This window comes from Rhinatrema bivittatum, chromosome 18 (genome assembly GCF_901001135.1).
Source record: "Rhinatrema bivittatum chromosome 18, aRhiBiv1.1, whole genome shotgun sequence".
In the NCBI taxonomy this organism is placed as follows: domain Eukaryota; kingdom Metazoa; phylum Chordata; class Amphibia; order Gymnophiona; family Rhinatrematidae; genus Rhinatrema; species Rhinatrema bivittatum.
The window spans coordinates 12,087,328-12,106,403 of NC_042632.1; the positions used below are offsets into that span (position 1 = coordinate 12,087,328).

Genomic DNA, 19,076 nt, shown 5'->3' on the forward strand with positions numbered 1-19,076 from the left:
AAGGTCAAGGGAGTGACCAGCTTGGTGCGTGGGGGAGGCAACAATTTGTCTAAGGCCTAGAGCTTGGAGTGCAGTAAGGAATGCCTCACAAGAAGGGGTAAGGGGGGTGGCATCGACATGGAGGTTGAAGTCTCCTAGTATGATGGAAGGGATTTCAATGTTTATGTTGGCAGATAAGAATTCAATTAAGGGGGAGGGGTCCCGTTCGATGGATCCAGGAGGGGCATAAATGAGACAGATTTGCAGTGAGGGGGCTTTGAAGAGGCCAATTTCTAGCTTGGAGGGTGATGTGGTGTGGGAGAGTTTGAGATTAAGGTGTTTCTTGAAGGCTAGGAGGATGCCACCTCCTCTTTTCTTGGGTCTTGGAATGGATAGGAATTCGTAGGATTGTGTAGGTAGCTGGTTCAGGAGGACAATGTCTGTTTCTTTGAGCCAGGTTTCCGTGATGGCACAGATGTCTGGCTTGGTGTCAGTGAGGAGGTCATTTAGGATGGGGGTTTTTTTGGAGAGTGATTGGGCGTTGAACAGAATGATGGAGAGGGTAGTGAGTCCAAGGAATTGGTTGAGGGGGGTAGTGAGGATAGGGAGGAGGGATTTGTAGGGGGGGGGGGGGGACGGGGGGGATGGGAATGGGGGTGTCTGTTGTGGGGGAGGTGGATGCGGTTGATGTGTTGTGTGGTCATAGTGGGTGGGTAGGCAAAGGAGGAGGGAGGGAGAGGGGGTAGGTAAAAAGGAAACTGAGAGGATATAGGGTAGTACAAGGCGGGGATTAAGGTATCAAGGAGTTAAACTGAGAGAAGGGCACTGAGGAAAGGGCACAAAGCTGATTAGGTAGGGTAAGAGGTGTAAATAGTGTACCATGCAGGTTATACAATGCAGGTCAGACAATGCAGGTTATACAGCTTAGATAACATGCACAAATAACAGAATAGAGCAATTTAAGGTGTTAGGGGGAGTAGTCCAGTGGCTGGGAGGCAGGCTCATGAGCACCTGTGAGAGGTGGGATAGGCACTTTGAGGAGGTGCCCACTCACTCGGAGGTCCTGGAGCTGGATGGGTCTTGGCTGAGAGGCTGGCAAGTGAGCGGCGATACTTCAGGGTCAAAAGGGACTGCTGGGTGAGAAGGAGGTCCGTGTAGTACTTTAGGGTCTTCCAGGGTCCTTCAGGGCAGTCCGAAGGGGCTGCCCGAAGGGGCGCTCAAAGGGGCAGGCCCCTTTGTCGCACTCCTTCGGCGCGTGACGCTTGACCAGGTTAGATTTTTATAGATGACTCTTTTTTGTGTCGCTCAAAAGTGATGTCATCAATATGGGTCTTAGCATCCAGCACAGAGATTTAAAAGCGGAGTCGTTAGAAGCAGGGCAGTCTTCCAGCTGGGGGAGGGGTCAACAGCCACGAGGTGGAGGAGGAGGAGAGGGTCCAATGGAGGGCTGGGTGCAGGAAACAGCTCAATCCAAGCCCTGGATCCTGGCTTGCAGAGCAGAGAAAAGAAAGGCAAGTACCTGTACGGAGATTTAAAAGCACATTCGTTAGAAGCAGGGCAGTCTTCCAGCTGGGGGAGGGGTCAACAGCCACGAGGTGGAGGAGGAGGAGAGGGTCCAATGGAGGGCTGGGTGCAGGAAACAGCTCAATCCAAGCCCTGGATCCTGGCTTGCAGAGCAGAGAAAAGAAAGGCAAGTACCTGTACGGAGATTTAAAAGCACATTCGTTAGAAGCAGGGCAGTCTTCCAGCTGGGGGAGGGGTCAACAGCCACGAGGAGGAGGAGAGGGTCCAATGGAGGGCTGGGTGCAGGAAACAGCTCAATCCAAGCCCTGGATCCTGGCTTGCAGAGCAGAGAAAAGAAAGGCAAGTACCTGTACGGAGATTTAAAAGCACATTCGTTAGAAGCTGGGCAGTCTTCCAGCTGGGGGAGGGGTCAACAGCCACGAGGTGGAGGAGGAGGAGAGGGTCCAATGGAGGGCTGGGTGCAGGAAACAGCTCAATCCAAGCCCTGGATCCTGGCTTGCAGAGCAGAGAAAAGAAAGGCAAGTACCTGTACGGAGATTTAAAAGCACATTCGTTAGAAGCAGGGCAGTCTTCCAGCTGGGGGAGGGGTCAACAGCCACGAGGTGGAGGAGGGCTGGGTGCAAGTTGAGTGCAAGTGGTTTTTCGTTTACAACTTTGAACACCAGTTCGACCCAAGGTTATATAAATTAGAACTGGCTTGGAAAATTGACCCAAAATTGGACTGCAAAATGAACTGGTCTAATTAGAGAGTATCCTTGAGGCAATATAAATCTATTGACTGACTTCACACATTAAACATAGCTGCCTCAAAAACCCAAATGTATTGCATGAACATGTCTACATGGGTATATATGCATTCTAACAAGTTCGTTCAGATTCATTTTTACTGTATGTATCAATGAAGCTGTAGTTTTACTGTAAGTTAATGCTCAGTTACGTTTCTCAAAATTTACCATAAGATTAGGAAATCTTTATAAAGGCAGCACAATGATATCTTAGAGGGCTAAGTTTTAAAATGAATTTTGTCAACTTTATCTATTCTGTAGGACATTAATCAAGCTCTTTGATTTACTGTATTTTTAAAGCCCACATTGAGTTAAAAATAAAAGGGCCAACATGGTTTTCAGCAATATCAGAGGTAATTACTGTTATGGCTACAAAAATATAAAAGCATACTTCTTCCCGTTTTTAGTCTCGAGTCAGTGTCCTTTTGCCTGTCAGCTTTTACAGATCTGTTGCTTGATATTGTGCAGCATAATTTTTGTGGTCTTCAATTAGGCACAAGGGGTAAGGGATTAAGAAACCATTTAAGTAGGCTTTATATTTTTAAACACGAAGAAATATATTTACCATAGCTGTTGGGTTTTTCAGTTTTGGGATTCTATGTATACTTTAATTTTAATTTAGGCTTTGGATTATTGATTGTGATTTTATAAGTACCACACTGGTTTTTCAGTTGAAGACATTGGATGCTTGGTTTTACTTAACTGTGGAATCTATCAAACTGTGCACTGTGTTGCTGCAGCTCTCACTTTTTTGAAGGGAGCTATTCACCAATACATGTATCTTTTACTACCATACCAGTCCATGCTTCCTGCCAGCAGGTGTAGACAGAACTACAAGCTGTCTGTTACTCAAGTACATGATCTTGTTTAGCAGCAAACCTTTCCAGTTTTTGTTCCAGCAGGTACAGACATATTTTGCTGTGCAGTGTTTGGAGAACTTAGGCTGACTGTTCTTGAAGAACCAGTAGAGCCCAAGGTGTGAGAGTACTCAAGTAGCCTCAGGTGGTATATTAAACCCAAGTAAAATGTTTTCTGGTGCAGGAGACTGCGTGGGCATCAGAGCTCAGCCTGCTGCGGCAGGGGGACACAAGATAGCTGATTCTCAAGCAGTGTCCCAAACTCTGCTTTCCTTGGGGAATCAGAGGCCCACCTGCCCAATGAAGACATTGCTCTGGTAGAGAGAGCTTTTCATAGAATATCTAGGAGATAATTACTTCTAGCCAGTCCACCTTGGGATGAAGGTAGTCAGAGGAGGAAGGGGAAATTCTCTCAGCAGGTAGTCCTCTTGTCTTCCAGCTGTTTAAAAGTGAGTCTCATATCCTAAGTGCTAAAATCCCTTATGACTTATGATCAGCAGATCAGGAATTCCAAATTAGATGGGAATCCCATTCTGAAGAGCTGCAGGTAACATCCAAAATCCTTTCCTTTGCACAGGGCTTATCTGCTACGTAATTAATGTAGAGTGGGAAGTCCCTGATGGTCTGAAAATGAGAAGTGATTAGAAAGCTTTATCTCCTAGCTTGATGGCCAAGAGCACATTACTGGGCCCCTAGGGTAGATGCCTTGCTTACAGGATAAGCAGGATGACAGTCCTCACGCATTGACATTTGATGAAGCCCAGCACAGAAAACTTGTTAGTTTCTAGAACATTGACCAAGTTTTAATGAACATTCCCAAGCATGCATTATGCCACATGGGGTTTCTTTAGGTTTTTTTTTCTGTGGAGCCCAGTGGTTGCGTTCTCTTGTTTCACCACTTTTCCTCAGAGTTTTTCCTTTTTTCTTAGAGAATTCTTTGCCTGGTGGTTGCAGAGTTCCCACTATTCTACCTTATGTTACTCCTGACTCTTTCCCTGAAACTTATACCATGACCTCTTGTTCACAGAAAAGAATGCTTTAGGTTTACTTCCTGTATCTGATTTATACCCGACGCAGGAATTAAACACCAGTCCCTCTGTGTGGCAACACTGCCACTGGGTCATAGGGCCATTCCTAGTAGTTGTATTCTTATATGCATTAAATAAGATGTCTTTACATTGTTAGCATTAGAGGAAGACCTAGAGTCTTCGGAGGATGAAGAGGAGAAGGAAGATGTGAAGACGTCCAAAACTGTTGTGAAGAGAGCAGCCCCTGGACTAGCTGCTAAATCCCCGGTAAGTTTCATGGCAGTTTTATTTTGAGACTGCTTTAACCTTGGAAGCTGTAAGATTCAGCTCCATTATCTGGCTGTGCATAAAAATTTGGTTTCATTAGACCCCAAAGGTGCTAGGTGGTTGAAAATTGATTTTTAAATGGTTTCTTCCCTTTCCTGGACAGCTTGTCTGAATAATATTTGGAAAAGGGCAAAATATTTCATTTTCTGAGCCATGCTATTCTATAGCCAGTGTGTGGGTCACTGCTATTGTAGCAGTTGCACGTCCTCCCCATGGAAGTGTGCTGTAATGGGCAAGAAACTCGAGCATAAGTCTTGTGTGTTTGGCAGAGCAAGGGGGGCTAATACATAATATGAAAGACTATCGGTGGGATAGGCAGAATAAAACAAAAATGTACAAATTCTTATGTCTTCATACCCTTGTAACTTTTCACAATCTCCTGGCTAAAAAGTTCAAATCAAAATGCATTAAAGTAGGAGCTTGCTACACTGGTCTGCATATTCTCCATTGACAAGCAGGCCTGAATTAGTCATGTGGATGTCATCTGACAAGGCCAAATGGACCCTTCTCTTTTCTCTCATAGAGCTTTTGCCCTGAGCATGTGAGGAGTTCCCTCGCAGGTGTAGCCTTGTGAGCTCCTCACTTTTTTGTCAAAGGCAGAACTAACCATAATCTATGGGTGATATCATCTGATATCACTGAACGGACTCTTCTCTCCACTGAGCATATGCTGGAGTTCCTGGGTAGGTAATACCTCAGAAGCCTCCTTGGTCATTTTTTGTCCAAGCATAGCTCAGATGTGCACTCACTTTCCAGTTCTTTTTCAAAATCCTTATTTTTTTTTTGCCTTGCTGCACTGCATCATCTACAACAGCACTTTTCTGTTCTCCAAAAAATAAAATAAAATTTTACCAACATGAATTAATCTCTGTAGTCTGGTATGGTAATGTCCCTCAATGAATATTCCCTGTACGTACCTGGATCAGTCCAGACTGGGTTTTGCCTCCCTTCCAGCAGATGGAGACACAGAAAAACTTGTAAGGCACCCCTCTTAACCTGATGTGCTACCTGCATCTCCTCAGTGTTTGTCTCCAGCAGATAGAAGTGGTGTAAAACCTGCGGTCTGCATCTTTTTATTGAGGTGTAGGCTAATCTTAAAAAAAGTGAGGAAGAGTAAAGTTTTACACAACCCCCCCCTCCCACCCGAAAGAGCAGTTTCCCGAGATCTTTGCAGAGCAGTGGATCCAGCCTCCCAGGGGGGTAGGCAGGTCCCAGGGAGACATCTCTCCTGGTAGCAGGCAGTTCTGGAGCTGGGGTTTATGATCCTGCGTGGCTCCACTTTGGTAAGACACCAGGGGTGATACGGTAGTCTGGTCCCTCCCTCTGTCCTGGTCGGCTCGAAGCAAAAAAAAAGCCTTCTGGTGGTTCAGCAGCTTCTGAAAAAAAAAAGGGGGGGGAGGTAGGAACAGAGCGGCCAGACCGGGAGTAGGAGTAGTGTTTTACTGTGGGAGCGCTCGGCCAGCGGGGCGCACGCTTTCGGCTTCAGCTGCGGTGCTCGCGCCATTTTCTTTTCTCGCTACCTCTCCCCCACACCAGTCATGCCGCGACAGTCTCGCTGTACCACCTGCGGGGAGTCCGATTCTCTGCTCTCCCACACAGGTCTGTGTTCGGTGCCTTCATGGCGGGGAAGGCACCTCGGATTTGTTGCCTGGGTCGTGGAAGAGGCAGGCTAATTGGGGCAGTCAGGCCGATCCTTTCCTGCTGAGTGCGGGAACGGCGGCCATCTTGGAGACTTTTGCTACGGCACAGGCAAGAGCATTAGGGGTAGGGGAACTCCCGACCTTTCTCCAGTCCCCGGCAGCCCACTGCCACCGGGGGGGGGGGGGGGGGGGGGGGGGCCTAAGGCTTTTTTGCTGGACTTTGTGCTCCTTATGCACAAAGCATTTCTTGCCACTCAGGCACACCAGAAGAGGGAGCTACTGTGCAAGGGTGACCTGAGGGACGCCCAAGTAAAGTTCCTAGGTCTCAGGACCCCCAGGGATCTCTACATGTAAAGAAGCTTTGAGGCTATTGCTTTCCTGGGGCTGGAGCCTCTGTATCTGACGGAGTGGGCCAGGCGGATGCGTCCCTGGCGCCTCCACTCCTCCCTGGGGGGGACCTGGATGAGGACCTTGGCAAGGCGATGATCCTAAGGTGGTCCGCCTGTTTCACAAGGAGGAATTGGACCCGTTTATTCCGTGGGTCTTGGCGGAGCTCTGAGTGGACCTTCCTCAAGAAGCACTTCTACAGGGTTCCGTGGACCCGGTTCTTGATGGGTTGCGGGGCTCCTCCAGGACTTTTCCTCTTCATCCCATGCTCCAACAGTTGATGACTCGGGAGTGGGATGTTGCAGATGCAGGCCTCCGAGTGGGGTGAGCGATGGAAAAGTTGTACCCATTGCCCGAGGAGATCTTGAGAGCTCTTGAGGTTCCCCAAGGTGATGCTTCTGTGTCAGCAGTCACAGAGGACTACGATCCCGGTTGCCGGGGCGGCGGCCCTGAAGGATCTCAAAGACAAAGTTGGAGGTTCTTCTAAAGAGGATTTTTGAGGTTTCCCCCCTGGGCATTCGGGCGGCCGTCTGCAGTAGCTTTATGCTCCGGGTTAGTTTACGTTGGGTGCAACAGTTAACTTCCCAGGAGCTTCCGCCTCAGGAATCGGTTCAGGCAGAGCGCCTGGAGGCAGCGGTCGCATATGGGGGCGGATGCTTTATATGATCTGCAGACTTCTTCCAGGACCATGGCATCGGCGGTCTCATCCAGGAGACTTCTTTGGCTACGCAACTGGTCGGCTGATGTCTCTAAGGCCCAGTTGAGCTCTTTACCTTTCAAGGGAAAGTTGCTTTTTGGAGAGGATTTGGAGCAGTTGATCAAGTCGCTGGGTGAAAAGAAGGTTCATAGTCTTCTGGAGGATAGGCCGAGGCCCTCCAGAGGATTTCCTATGGCCCGCACTCTGTTTCAGGTCCAAAGAAGATTCCGGCAGAATAGGACCCCTGGGGCGTCTCAGCGGCAATCTGCCGGTAGGGCTCAGCCCTGGTCTCATTTCTTTCGAGGTCGATGGCCCGCTAGAGACTGTGCCGGTTCTGCTTCCCTTGGGACCAAGTCAGCTCAGTGAGATGCGGTCGGCCCATTCCTCTGTTCCCAGAGTGGGAGGACGGCTGTCCGGATTTTACAAGGAATGGGTCAAGATAACCTCCGACCAATGGGTCCTCCATGTCATCAAACACTGTTATGTATTGGAATTTGCTTGGCCCATCCGAGACCTGTTTCTTGTGTCCCCTTGCGGTTCTCACGCCAAAGGACGGTTTGTGTGTCACTCTTGACCGGCTCCTGAGTCTGGGGGCCATTGAACCCGTCCCCCAGACGGCATGCATGAAAGGACAGTATTCCATCTACTTCATCGTCCTCAAGAAGGAGGGATCCTTCTGGCTGATCCTTAACCTTGGAAAGTTAAACAGGGCCCTCAAGATTCCACGTTTCAGGATGGAGACCCTAAGAACATAAGAACATAAGAAAATGCCATACTGGGTCAGACCAAGGGTCCATCAAGCCCAGCATCCTGTTTCCAACAGTGGCCAATCCAGGCCATAAGAACCTGGCAAGTACCCAAAAACTAAGTCTATTCCATGTAACCATTGCTAATGGCAGTGGCTATTCTCTAAGTGAACTTAATAGCAGGTAATGGACTTCTCCTCCAAGAACTTATCCAATCCTTTTTTAAACACAGCTATACTAACTGCACGAACCACATTCTCTGGCAACAAATTCCAGAGTTTAATTGTGCGTTGAGTAAAAAAGAACTTTCTCCGATTAGTTTTAAATGTGCCCCATGCTAACTTCATGGAGTGTCCCCTAGTCTTTCTACTATCCGAAAGAGTAAATAACCGATTCACATCTACCCGTTCTAGACCTCTCATGATTTTAAACACCTCTATCATATCCCCCCTCAGTCGTCTCTTCTCCAAGCTGAAAAGTCCTAACCTCTTTAGTCTTTCCTCATAGGGGAGTTGTTCCATTCCCCTTATCATTTTGGTAGCCCTTCTCTGTACCTTCTCCATCGCAATTATATCTTTTTTGAGATGCGGCGACCAGAATTGTACACAGTATTCAAGGTGCAGTCTCACCATGGAGCGATACAGAGGCATTATGACATTTTCCATTTTATTCATCATTCCTTTTCTAATAATTCCCAACATTCTGTTTGCTTTTTTGACTGCCGCAGCACACTGAACCGACGATTTCAATGTGTTATCCACTATGACACCTAGATCTCTTTCTTGGGTTGTAGCACCTAATATGGAACCCAACATCGTGTAATTATAGCATGGGTTATTTTTCCCTATATGCATCACCTTGCACTTATCCACATTAAATTTCATCTGCCATTTGGATGCCCAATTTTCCAGTCTCACAAGGTCTTCCTGCAATTTATCACAATCTGCTTGTGATTTAACTACTCTGAACAATTTTGTGTCATCTGCAAATTTGATTATCTCACTCGTCGTCTTTCTTTCCAGATCATTTATAAATATATTGAACAGTAAGGGTCCCAATACAGATCCCTGAGGCACTCCACTGTCCACTCCCTTCCACTGAGAAAATTGCCCATTTAATCCTACTCTCTGTTTCCTGTCTTTTAGCCAGTTTGCAATCCATGAAAGGACATCGCCACCTATCCCATGACTTTTTACTTTTCCTAGAAGCCTCTCATGAGGAACTTTGTCAAACGCCTTCTGAAAATCCAAGTATACTATATCTACCGGTTCACCTTTATCCACATGTTTATTAACTCCTTCAAAAAAGTGAAGCAGATTTGTGAGGCAAGACTTGCCCTGGCTAAAGCCATGCTGACTTTGTTCCATTAAACCGTCTTTCTATATGTTCTGTGATTTTGATGTTTAGAACACTTTCCAGTCATAGCTCAGTCATAGCGGTGGTCTGCAGCGGCGAGTTCTTGGCTTACCTGGACTTGACCGAGGCATACTTGCACGTAGCCATTCGCAAGGATCATCTGAGGTTTCTTCACTTCAAGATTCTCTGTAACCATTTCCAGTTTTGTGCTCTGCTGTTCGGGCTCGCGACAGCAACTCGTACATTCACCAAGGTGATGGTGGTAGTGGCAGCAGCCCTTTGGAGGGAGGATGTGCTAGTTCACCCTTATCTGGAGGACTGGCTCATTCAGGTGAAGTCGAAGGAGTTGTGCAAGGCAGCAGTCAGCAGAGATGTGGGTCTCCTGGAGTTGCTGGGATGGGTAGTCAATCAGGTGAAAACCAACCTTCTTCTGTCTCAGGTGTTGGACTTCTTGGGAGCCTGATTTGATACCTGAGTGGAGAAGGTATTCCTCCAAACAGACAGGATCACCAAGTTGACGCAACAAATCTGCCTGTTGTCGCTTCCGATCCCCACGGTTTGGGACTACTTGCAGGTCCTTGGTTCCATGGCATCCACTCTGGAGTTGGTCCCTTGGGTGTTTTCTCATGTGAGACCGTTGCAGAGTGCATTACTTTCTCGATGGGATCCGAATTCGGAGCAGTTTCAGATTCCATTGCCGCTCATAGAATCCGCAAGATCCAGTCTTGGCTGGTGGCTGATTCCAGAGCACCTGCGTCGTGGAGTGGATCTCTAAGTTCCTCAGCGGTCTGCCAATCACAGGCGGTCCAAGGAAACTGGTCGACGGAGGAGTTGCAGTGGTCTATCAATCGCCTGGACACGAAGGCAGTCCATCTGGCGCTACAGCTTTTTCTACCGATTGTATGCAAACGTGAGGTACGGGTGCTGTCAGACAATGCGACGGTGGCCTCCATCAACCGTCAGGGCGGCACCAAAAGTCACCCTGTAGCCGCAGAGGCGGCACGGCTCATGGACTGGGCGGAAAATCATCTTGCCATTCTGGCAGCATCACACATCGCAGGCACGGACAACATGCAGGCGGATTACTTGAGTCGACAACAGATCGATCCCAGGGAGTGGGAACTATCCGAGGAAGTGATGGCCCTCATTCGTAGGTGGGGCTTCCCCCATCTGGACTTGATGGCAACTCAGAGGAACACAAAGGCCCTCCCGCTTTTCCAGTTGCAGTTGGGGAACACAGAGCAGAAGGGGTCGACGCCTTGGTTCTCCCGTGGCTGACCAAGATTCTACTCTTCCGTCCGTCATTCCATATGACATGTTTTTCAGGGCAGAGGTGGATGGATGATCAGAAACACACAGGCTGCTGCCTGAAAGTCTTCACTAACTTTTTGGCAGTGCTGGTAGCATACTTACAACTTGGGAGAATGTATATCTGCTCATGCCTAGGCGAACGGCTGATGTCTAGACCTTAAACTCAGTCCTCAGTTCTTAAGTTAACACTTCTGGACATTGGATAGCTTTGGTGAAGGAAGATACTTTTCTTTCCATCAGATAATTGCTTGAGTCAATATTTTTGAGCCATATGGCAGCAGGGCTTGTAGAATCCTTATGCCCCTAAACCTGAGAGCTCTTCATCTGCTCACTGAATTCTGTTACTTTTCGCTTATTAATACCTTGATGGTGAGCATGTCCCTTCATGCATGATTAAACCTGTTGGTCTGGGGATTACGCCCCAGTTCTATTTTCTTCTGTATTGGTGTCGCTGCTGGTTACTTATGTTCAAGGACCATAGTCTATTATGGAATACTGTTTTTCCATATAAATCTCTTGGAGCTATGAACTATTTGTTTGCACTAGCAGTATTCTCCCATCTTATACAAAGAATGGGATAGTTGATCCAAACTGATAGTCTATGAAGTAAGGAGGCAGTGGGTCTGAGACTCTCGGCCAAGATTCTCAGCAGTTTAGGTATGAGCTCTTCGTTGCAAAGCCGCCTTCCACGGAATAGACCTTCCCAGAGTCTGACTCATTAGTGGATTACCTTTGCAGGGTCTTCTAACCTAAAATGGGCCACTCTTTTGGGCCCTCATCCTTAGTCCTTTTTCTGTTGAAAAATGTCAAGGCTGAAATAACACTGGTAAACAAAGTTTTTTTTTTCCTTCAGGCTTTTTGGTGCTCCAAATAGATTTTTTGATGCTGATCACAGATATTACTTTGAAATTTGTACATCACGTAAGGTTTTTGAGAAATGGTCAATTTTGTTACAATAATTTTGAAATTTTAAAACAATCTCGCGTACATAAATTTCTTGCTGGACAGGTAGTTTTTATGATTTTTAAAATTCATCATATTTTTGACGGCCATAAGCAACGTAACACGTAACAGATTAGCTTTTTAAAAAATACACCAAGAAACTCTGCCTGATCGTGCCAGAACTTGCTCAGGCAAGCCCCAGCTCGGCTGCAAGATTCCAACTTGTTTCCATGATGACGTTGGCCCACAAATCCGAGCTGTGATGGACAGCCACTTGGGTCTGCAAGGTATAGAACATGTTGCATGGACAGTCTTCAAGAATGTCTTAACTTTTTAGGCAGCTGTAAAGGCAGCAGACTGTCGAACAAGTTGAAAATCTGCTTCAGGCATACAAATTGATGAAGTGCAACATGTCATTGAAGATACACTTTTTTCATTCCCACTTGGACTTGGTGCTGTGAGTGACGAGCATGGTGAAATGTTTCATCAAGACATTGTCAAAATGGAGAAACTGTATCAAGGCAAGTGGAACCCCTCCATGCTGGGTGACTATTGTTGGACACTCATGGCAAAGCGTCGGACAGTGATTACAAACGAAAATCTGTGGCAAAACATTGTTTTCTTTTCTGGTGCCAACATTGCCATTATAGCTTATGCTGCTACAGACAAGTAACAATGCTTAATGTAGGTCATACTTTTCTGGCAAACGGTATGTGATGGACATAATGCATATTTGTGTTCAGCTTGTTAAAATCTACCTTCACCGAAGGTTGTGGAGGAAACAAAATGTTCCCAGAAATTTGTTTACCAGTGTAATTGGTTCCATCCTACAGAGTGAATACAGATTTACTCTGGCTATTTGGCTAACATGGGAGCATACTTACTGTCTGCATTTTCCACAACTGAATGCCCACAAGAATCCTTCAGAAAGTTCTTAGGCTTGGGATGATTTTTCTTCATTATAGCATGATTCACTCAGGGTGTGTTCCTCATGTCAATGTAGTTGATCCTCCTTCCGATTCCACTGAATCGCACTCACACCTTACTTCAGAGGAAAGCTCTACTTTATGAACGTTCCCTCACTGAAAGTGACAGTTGAGTGCTCTGTAATTTCCCTCTTTCACTATTCATAGGTCCAGGAATTCTATTTGAGGAGGAGGCTGTACCCCAAAGAGGAGTACAGATTTAGACAGAAGATATCATCATCCAGGTACCAGGCGTACTCTTCACCTGATCCATCAAGGATCTTGAAATTGACGGTTAAGTGCCAGTAAAACTTCCATAACAAGCTTTCCTATACTTGGAAGCAGCAAGCCATGACAGCAGTAAGGCACTAGCCTCTGTGAAGAAGCATTGCAACTTGTAGGTGAAAGATAGGTATAGACCTGTTTTATGCCTCTTGAAGTATCTTACCTAGAAGGTGGTGGTCCTAATTGCAATCTCTTTGACTAGATGAATAAGTAAATGCAGTTCTTTCACAACAGAAGGGTGCCCCACACTCATCTTGAACTTCAAGTGGTTTGTTCACCAAAATCATGCCATGTGTTCTGAGGGCTGTGCCACATTACTGGAGCACAGTTCTTACATTGCCAGGCCTCTCAGAATGTCTGTGTTCTATGAACCAGTTGGTCTGTGGGTAACAGTAACTGTTCATTCCTTGTCCAGCTGGCTAGTGGGCTGTTGTACACTGCGTGCATTCACTGGTCTTTATAGACTGTCAAGGCTCATCGTCAGAACCATATATATTTTTGTTGCTCTCCTGAGAGTAGTGCCATAGTCATCCTTAAAGCTGTAGCTTGATCACCTATATATTCCACGACTGTCTGTACAGTCTTCTGGATAGGTTGTACAAACAGCTTTGGTGTAACCTGTTGCCGGTAGTTTACTCTCCAGTAAGTGCTTCACTGAAATCCTCATCTTGGGACTTCCCCACATGTCATGGCTAATTCAGCCCTGCTTATTGACGGAGAAAACAAGTTTGTTTACTATAAATGATAGTCTTAGACAGCTGGATGAATTAGCTATGCTTAATTTCCACCCAGTACCCTGGAGAATCAACTGTAGAGCTAGATCTAGCTTTAGTATCAACTGAGGTTTAGTATCAAACTGAGGTTTTATTGACGGAGAAAACAAGTTTGTTTACTATAAATGATAGTCTTAGACAGTTGGATGAATTAGCTATGCTTAATTTCCACCCAGTACCCTGGAGAATCAACTGTACAGCTAGATCTAGCTTTAGTATCAACTGAGGAGCTCACAAGGCAATGCATACAAGCAAAAGCTCTGAGTTGGATATGGGTCCGTTTTGTGCTGTCAGATGACATCACCCCACGTGTCAAGGAAAATTCATCCTACTGTATGTGAGAACACTGTTTACCGTAAGCAAACTTGTTTTTGCCATCTCTACAGAGGGAACAATAGGCCTCAGAATTCAGATCCCAGCCACTGCTTCATAGAGGTGACACAAATTTCTGCTATTTGTCTCCAGTAACATTTTTAGTGGTATTTCTGGTTGCGCCTCTCTACTGCCATGGTCCCATTCATCTTACTTCTTGGTGTCAACAGGCCTGCATCCTTCTTTCTATTGATAGCACTTATAAGATTCATATCTCATTCCTGAGCTTGCATACTTGCATTTGGATGGCTTGAGCAGTGACTTGGGAAGCAAAATGGTTTCCTGAGCTGTTTAAAATTTTTTCTTAGAAAAAAGCAAAGCTGGAGGAAGACGATGAAGAAGATGAGGAAGATGATGATTTTGATGAAGAGGATGAGTGAGTATTTCTCATGCCATATTTGCTTCAGGTTTTAAGAATGTCTATAATAGCATCTGAGGACAATTTCTAAATCCTGTGGTCTTGTCTTCAGTTCCTGGACTTGCTCTTGCTTGGCCAGCTTATCTACCATTCTCATTTTTGTTTTAATCTATAGCACTTTCTTCTCTTGGTACTTGATATAGCACTATTGGTGTTTCTGCTGACTCACTAATCACTCATTTGCTGTTTTGGTAAACTATTTTCTGATCTCTTGCCTCTCACAGCCAGATTATTCCTAGGTTTTGTGCTTATTTGTTGAGTTTTATATACCATCATTCGGTGAAGCCATCACAATGGTTTACAAGATTCAAAAGGTAGTGTCTTAACATATGCGAATTAAGGGTATAACAGGATACATATTATATTCGAAAATGAGCGGATAAAGGGGATCGGAGTGGGTAAGGATTAGAGGGGTTGGGGGGGTGGAAGTGCTACGGAGGGGGGGGGGGTGAAAGGAAAGAGTGGGGAAAGGAGGGTTACAAAGGAGAGGAAATTAGTTAAACGTAAAGTTATTCTTTTTATAGACATAAAATCATTTTTGAATGAGAAGGGTTTGCTTGGGTGTTGGTTGATGTCTTGTTTTTGCGTGGTTTCGGTTGGTAATTCTGTTGGGTGTTTGTATGTTGTGATACTTGATTGTCAATGTAGACTTTGTAAAACAGCCATGTTTTTAGATCCTTTTTGAATGTTTTGAGTTTAGGTTGGGTTCTCAAATCTTTTGGGAGTGAGTTCCATATTTTAGGGCAGGCGATGGAAAATGCTCTTTCTCTGGTTGCTGTCAAGTGAGTATATCTGATGGGGGGGGAGGGGATGACTGTTAAACGGCCTGTTTGAACTTAAGTCTTTGGGGATTCTGGGGAGTTATGTTTGACCTTGATGTTCGTTGTGTAGTAATTTGTGTATGATGGTCATGGATTTGTGTTCAATTCGGGATTTAATTGGAAGCCAGTGTAGTGAAATCAGTATTGGCGTTATGTGATCATTCCTCTTAGTTCCAGTCAGAATTCTGGCTGCTGGGTTTTGCAGAATCTGGAGAGGTTTGATGTATGGTATTCCGTTCAGATGGGAGTTGCAGTAGTCGATGGTTGAGAATATGAGTAGCTGTAGTACAGTTTTGAAGTCAGGGTTAAGAAATGGTTTCAGACGTCTTAAGGTTAATAGTTTGTGATATCCTTCTTTGATTTTGTTTGATATATGGTTCTTGTAGGAAAGATCTTTGTCAATATACGATTGGTGCAGCTTCCTGACATTTGCAGGGCTGCTACCTGGAGTTCTCTCCACACCTTTGCAGCCCACTATTGCTTGGACAAAGCCGGAAGACAAGATTCCATCTTCGGCCAGTCTGTCCTTCGTAACCTATTTACAACGTGACGTATCTACACCCTTCCGCCTGCCCGGTGGGGTTCAGGATGCCCTCTACCAAATTCCACCCGTTGTGCCTGTTGCACACCTTTGGGTACATTTGGTGCATGTTCGGACATCCTCAGCTCCACCCATATGTGAGGACTACCATCCTTGTCCTGTGAGAAAGCAAATGTTGCTTACCTGTAACATAACAGGACAGCTTTTCATCACTGCTTGTAGCTTTTAAATAAGACTGAAGGGGGACCCCTGCTGGCTGCAGGGTTGGTGGCATGCTGGGCATGTCAAAGTTCTGGAAACTTTGACAAGTTTTCCGTGATTGGGCTCCATCCTGATGATGTCACCCATATGTGAGGACTAACATCCTGCTGTTCTGTGAGAACAACTGTTCCAGGTAAGTAACATTTGCTTTCTCCAATCTGAGGACTAACATCCTGCTTGTCCTAGGAGAAAGCGCAGTTGCTTATCCTTAACAGGTGTTCTAGGACAGCAGGATGTTCATCCTCAGGAAACCTGCCCACCACCCTGTGGAGTTGGTTTTTTCCTATGTTTTATTATTTTTTTTTTTTGCTCATACTTTGCTATACTACGAGACCTCGTGTGGACACGCTGATAGTGGCATGCTGGGCATTCTCAGTGTGCCAGTCAAATCTTCTAGAAACTGACAAACGTTTTCCCTGCTGGGCTCCATCTGATGTCACCCTTCTGTGAGGACTAACATCCTGCTATCCTAGAACACCTGTTTCAGGTAAGAAACTGCACTTTACCACCTCATCCAGTCAGGCCAATCCAGCCAATGGTGGTATGCTCACAGTCCAGCAGATGGAGCCAGATCAACTTGTGTTGTTATGCCTTATAAGTATCTGTGCCGACACCAGCCGGTAGGCAAGCATCCTGTGCTATGAACTTTGGCCCAGTAGGCTGGATTGGATAGATGCTTGCAGGGCTCCTGAGGTGAATTTTTCACTACCTCAGTTGAACAGTCCTTAGGAGTAATGAGTGGCTCTAGAAGCCTAGAGCTTCCTCCCTCCTATTGAGGGGATTCTGCACCTATGGCCTGCACAGAGGGGCAAGAGCAGATTCCTTCCCATCTTTCCTTGGAGTATGTGCTCCCTCTTCCTTCTCTCTGATTTGGGTGGCCACTGTTCTAGGCAGTGGCTGCAGGAAAGTGAAAACTGTTCCTTGCTGCTCTAGTAACTGATGCAACAGTAGCGATTTGTGCTGCTGAGACTTCAGGTAAACTGCAAAATTGGAAGTTTTACTCCTGTCAGAATTCTGCGCACGTTTAAAATTCTACAAAATTCTGCATACTCTCAGGCTGATGCAATAAAATGTGTGGGAGAGCCAGCGCTCCAAGGCGAGCGCCACTCTCCTGACGCATGCCCAGGCATACCTCCTGGGCGTGTGATTTTGTATTTAAATTAGGGCCCACACTAATAGAGGCAGTGGCTGTCAGTGGGTCTGACAGCTGACGCTTAATTTTACTGGCATCTGTTTTCAAATTCGCCGACAACCATGGGTTCGGAAAACAAATGCTGGCAAAATTGAGTGTCTGTTCGAACCCGCCGACTGGCGAACATATTTATTTTTTTTATTTTTGGTGCCTCCGACTTAATATCGCTATGATATTAAGTTGGAGGGTGTACAGAAAAGCAGTTTTTCTGCTTTTCTGTACACTTTTCCAGTGCTTTCTATGGTTAACGCCTGCCCTTGGGCAGGCATTAATTTGAGTTAAATGTATGGCTTCCGAGGTAATAACTAATAGGCTCATCAACATGCATTTGCATGTGATGAGCTCTATTAGTTTCAGGGTGGTTGGCAGCACGTTTTTCACACGCTGTTTCCCCTTACAGTATAAGGGGTGGTAATAGCGTGTCTAAAACGTGTGGCCAAACGGGGGCTTGCACCGTTCTGTGTCGGCCTGTCTATTAAAACCCGAAGTGAATTGGGTTATTTTAAATTATTTAAAATGCAGTACAGAAAAGTTATTACTCAAAGGTGCAGAGTTTTTTTTAAATATTTTGAGCAGAATTCCTCTAGAAGTACACTGTAAGGGTGTCCCTTCCACCTCCCTCCCTACTCCCCTGACCAGACCTTTCACTCTGCCCTTTTAGACCCCTTCCTCTGCTCTCCCCTATCTCCACTCCTGCTCCACGCTCAAGTCCTATTTCCACCTCCATGCCCAGTTTGACCCCTTTCTCATTCAGGCTTCCCTCTCATAAACACATCCTTTCACACAGGCTCTTCCTGTCTCACACACACACACACACCCTCTCACAGGCTCCCTTTGTACCTCTGACACACCCCTCTCACAGGCTTCCTCTTTCTCACATGCATATACTCTCACATAGGTTCTCTGTCCCACTCTCAAACCCCCCCCCCCCCCCCCCCGGCTCCCTCTGTCCTCACACCCTCACACAAGCATCCTCTCTATTGCGCGCACACACACCCTCACATAGGCTACACCTCTCTCTCATATACACAGTCCCTCACACAAAGGATCCAAATCTCTCATACTCACACAGGCACCCTCACAAGCACACTGCCTCACAAAGGCTCAAGAGCTTTCTTGCCTCTTCCACTGGGCCTTCTCTGTTGCTAGGCCTGCTGATCTTTGCCGCACTGCTCGTGGCCAGTTGATCCTCTGGTTTGATCTTCACCATGAGTGGGACAGACTCCGCTTGCGGCCAGCTGGTGCCCTGGGCCTGATCTTCGCCATGAGCAGGACAGACTCCACGTGCTCACAGGGCCTTTCTCTGAAAGTCTGCGCAAAAACTAAATTCTGCATGGAAGGGGAATTCTGCGCAAATTCTTTGCTCCGCAGTAGCGCAGAATTCCCTCAGTACTAAAGTTCTCTTGGGACCATGTTTTCCCTTAAAGAATTATGGTCAGCAAGATGGCACCTGCTGTAGAGCATAGGAGAAAAAACAATCTTTGTGCAGCCTGCAGCCTTTGGAAGGCAGGCAGAGGTGCGAGGCTGTGCTGTGTAAGTTTGGCTCGAGGTGATCTCTGGAGCCATAACTTTCTGTCCATGGGAGGGTCTAGGGCTGAGATCAAGGATGGGCTGCAGCTGTTTGGGAGCCCTCAGATCTCAAAAGCAGGCCTGGAGACCACTTTGCAACCATGGGATCAGTGAGATCTTGGGTTGCCTCCCCTCAGCCTGGAGCAGCATATTGGATTAGCAGTAGAAATTAGCACAGCTCCTGCTCCAATTTTTTGAGGCTCCTCTCTGTATTGTGCAGAGATTTCCAAAGAATTTTTCAAAACTTGTAAGCCTATTTTTGTCAGGATACTCCAGGTGTGTCTTCAGCCCTTCCAAAGT

General features: G+C 46.2%; 1 protein-coding gene across 1 annotated transcript in view; it reads left to right on the forward strand.

Moving 5' to 3' along the window:
• Positions 1-19,076, forward strand: part of NPM1 (nucleophosmin 1) — an 83,770-nt gene that overhangs the window by 20,913 nt on the left and 43,781 nt on the right. The window contains exons 5-6 of the mRNA XM_029583629.1: positions 4,331-4,440; positions 14,283-14,350. Coding sequence (XP_029439489.1) covers positions 4,331-4,440; positions 14,283-14,350 — 178 coding nt within the window. The remainder of the gene's footprint in view (positions 1-4,330; positions 4,441-14,282; positions 14,351-19,076) is intronic.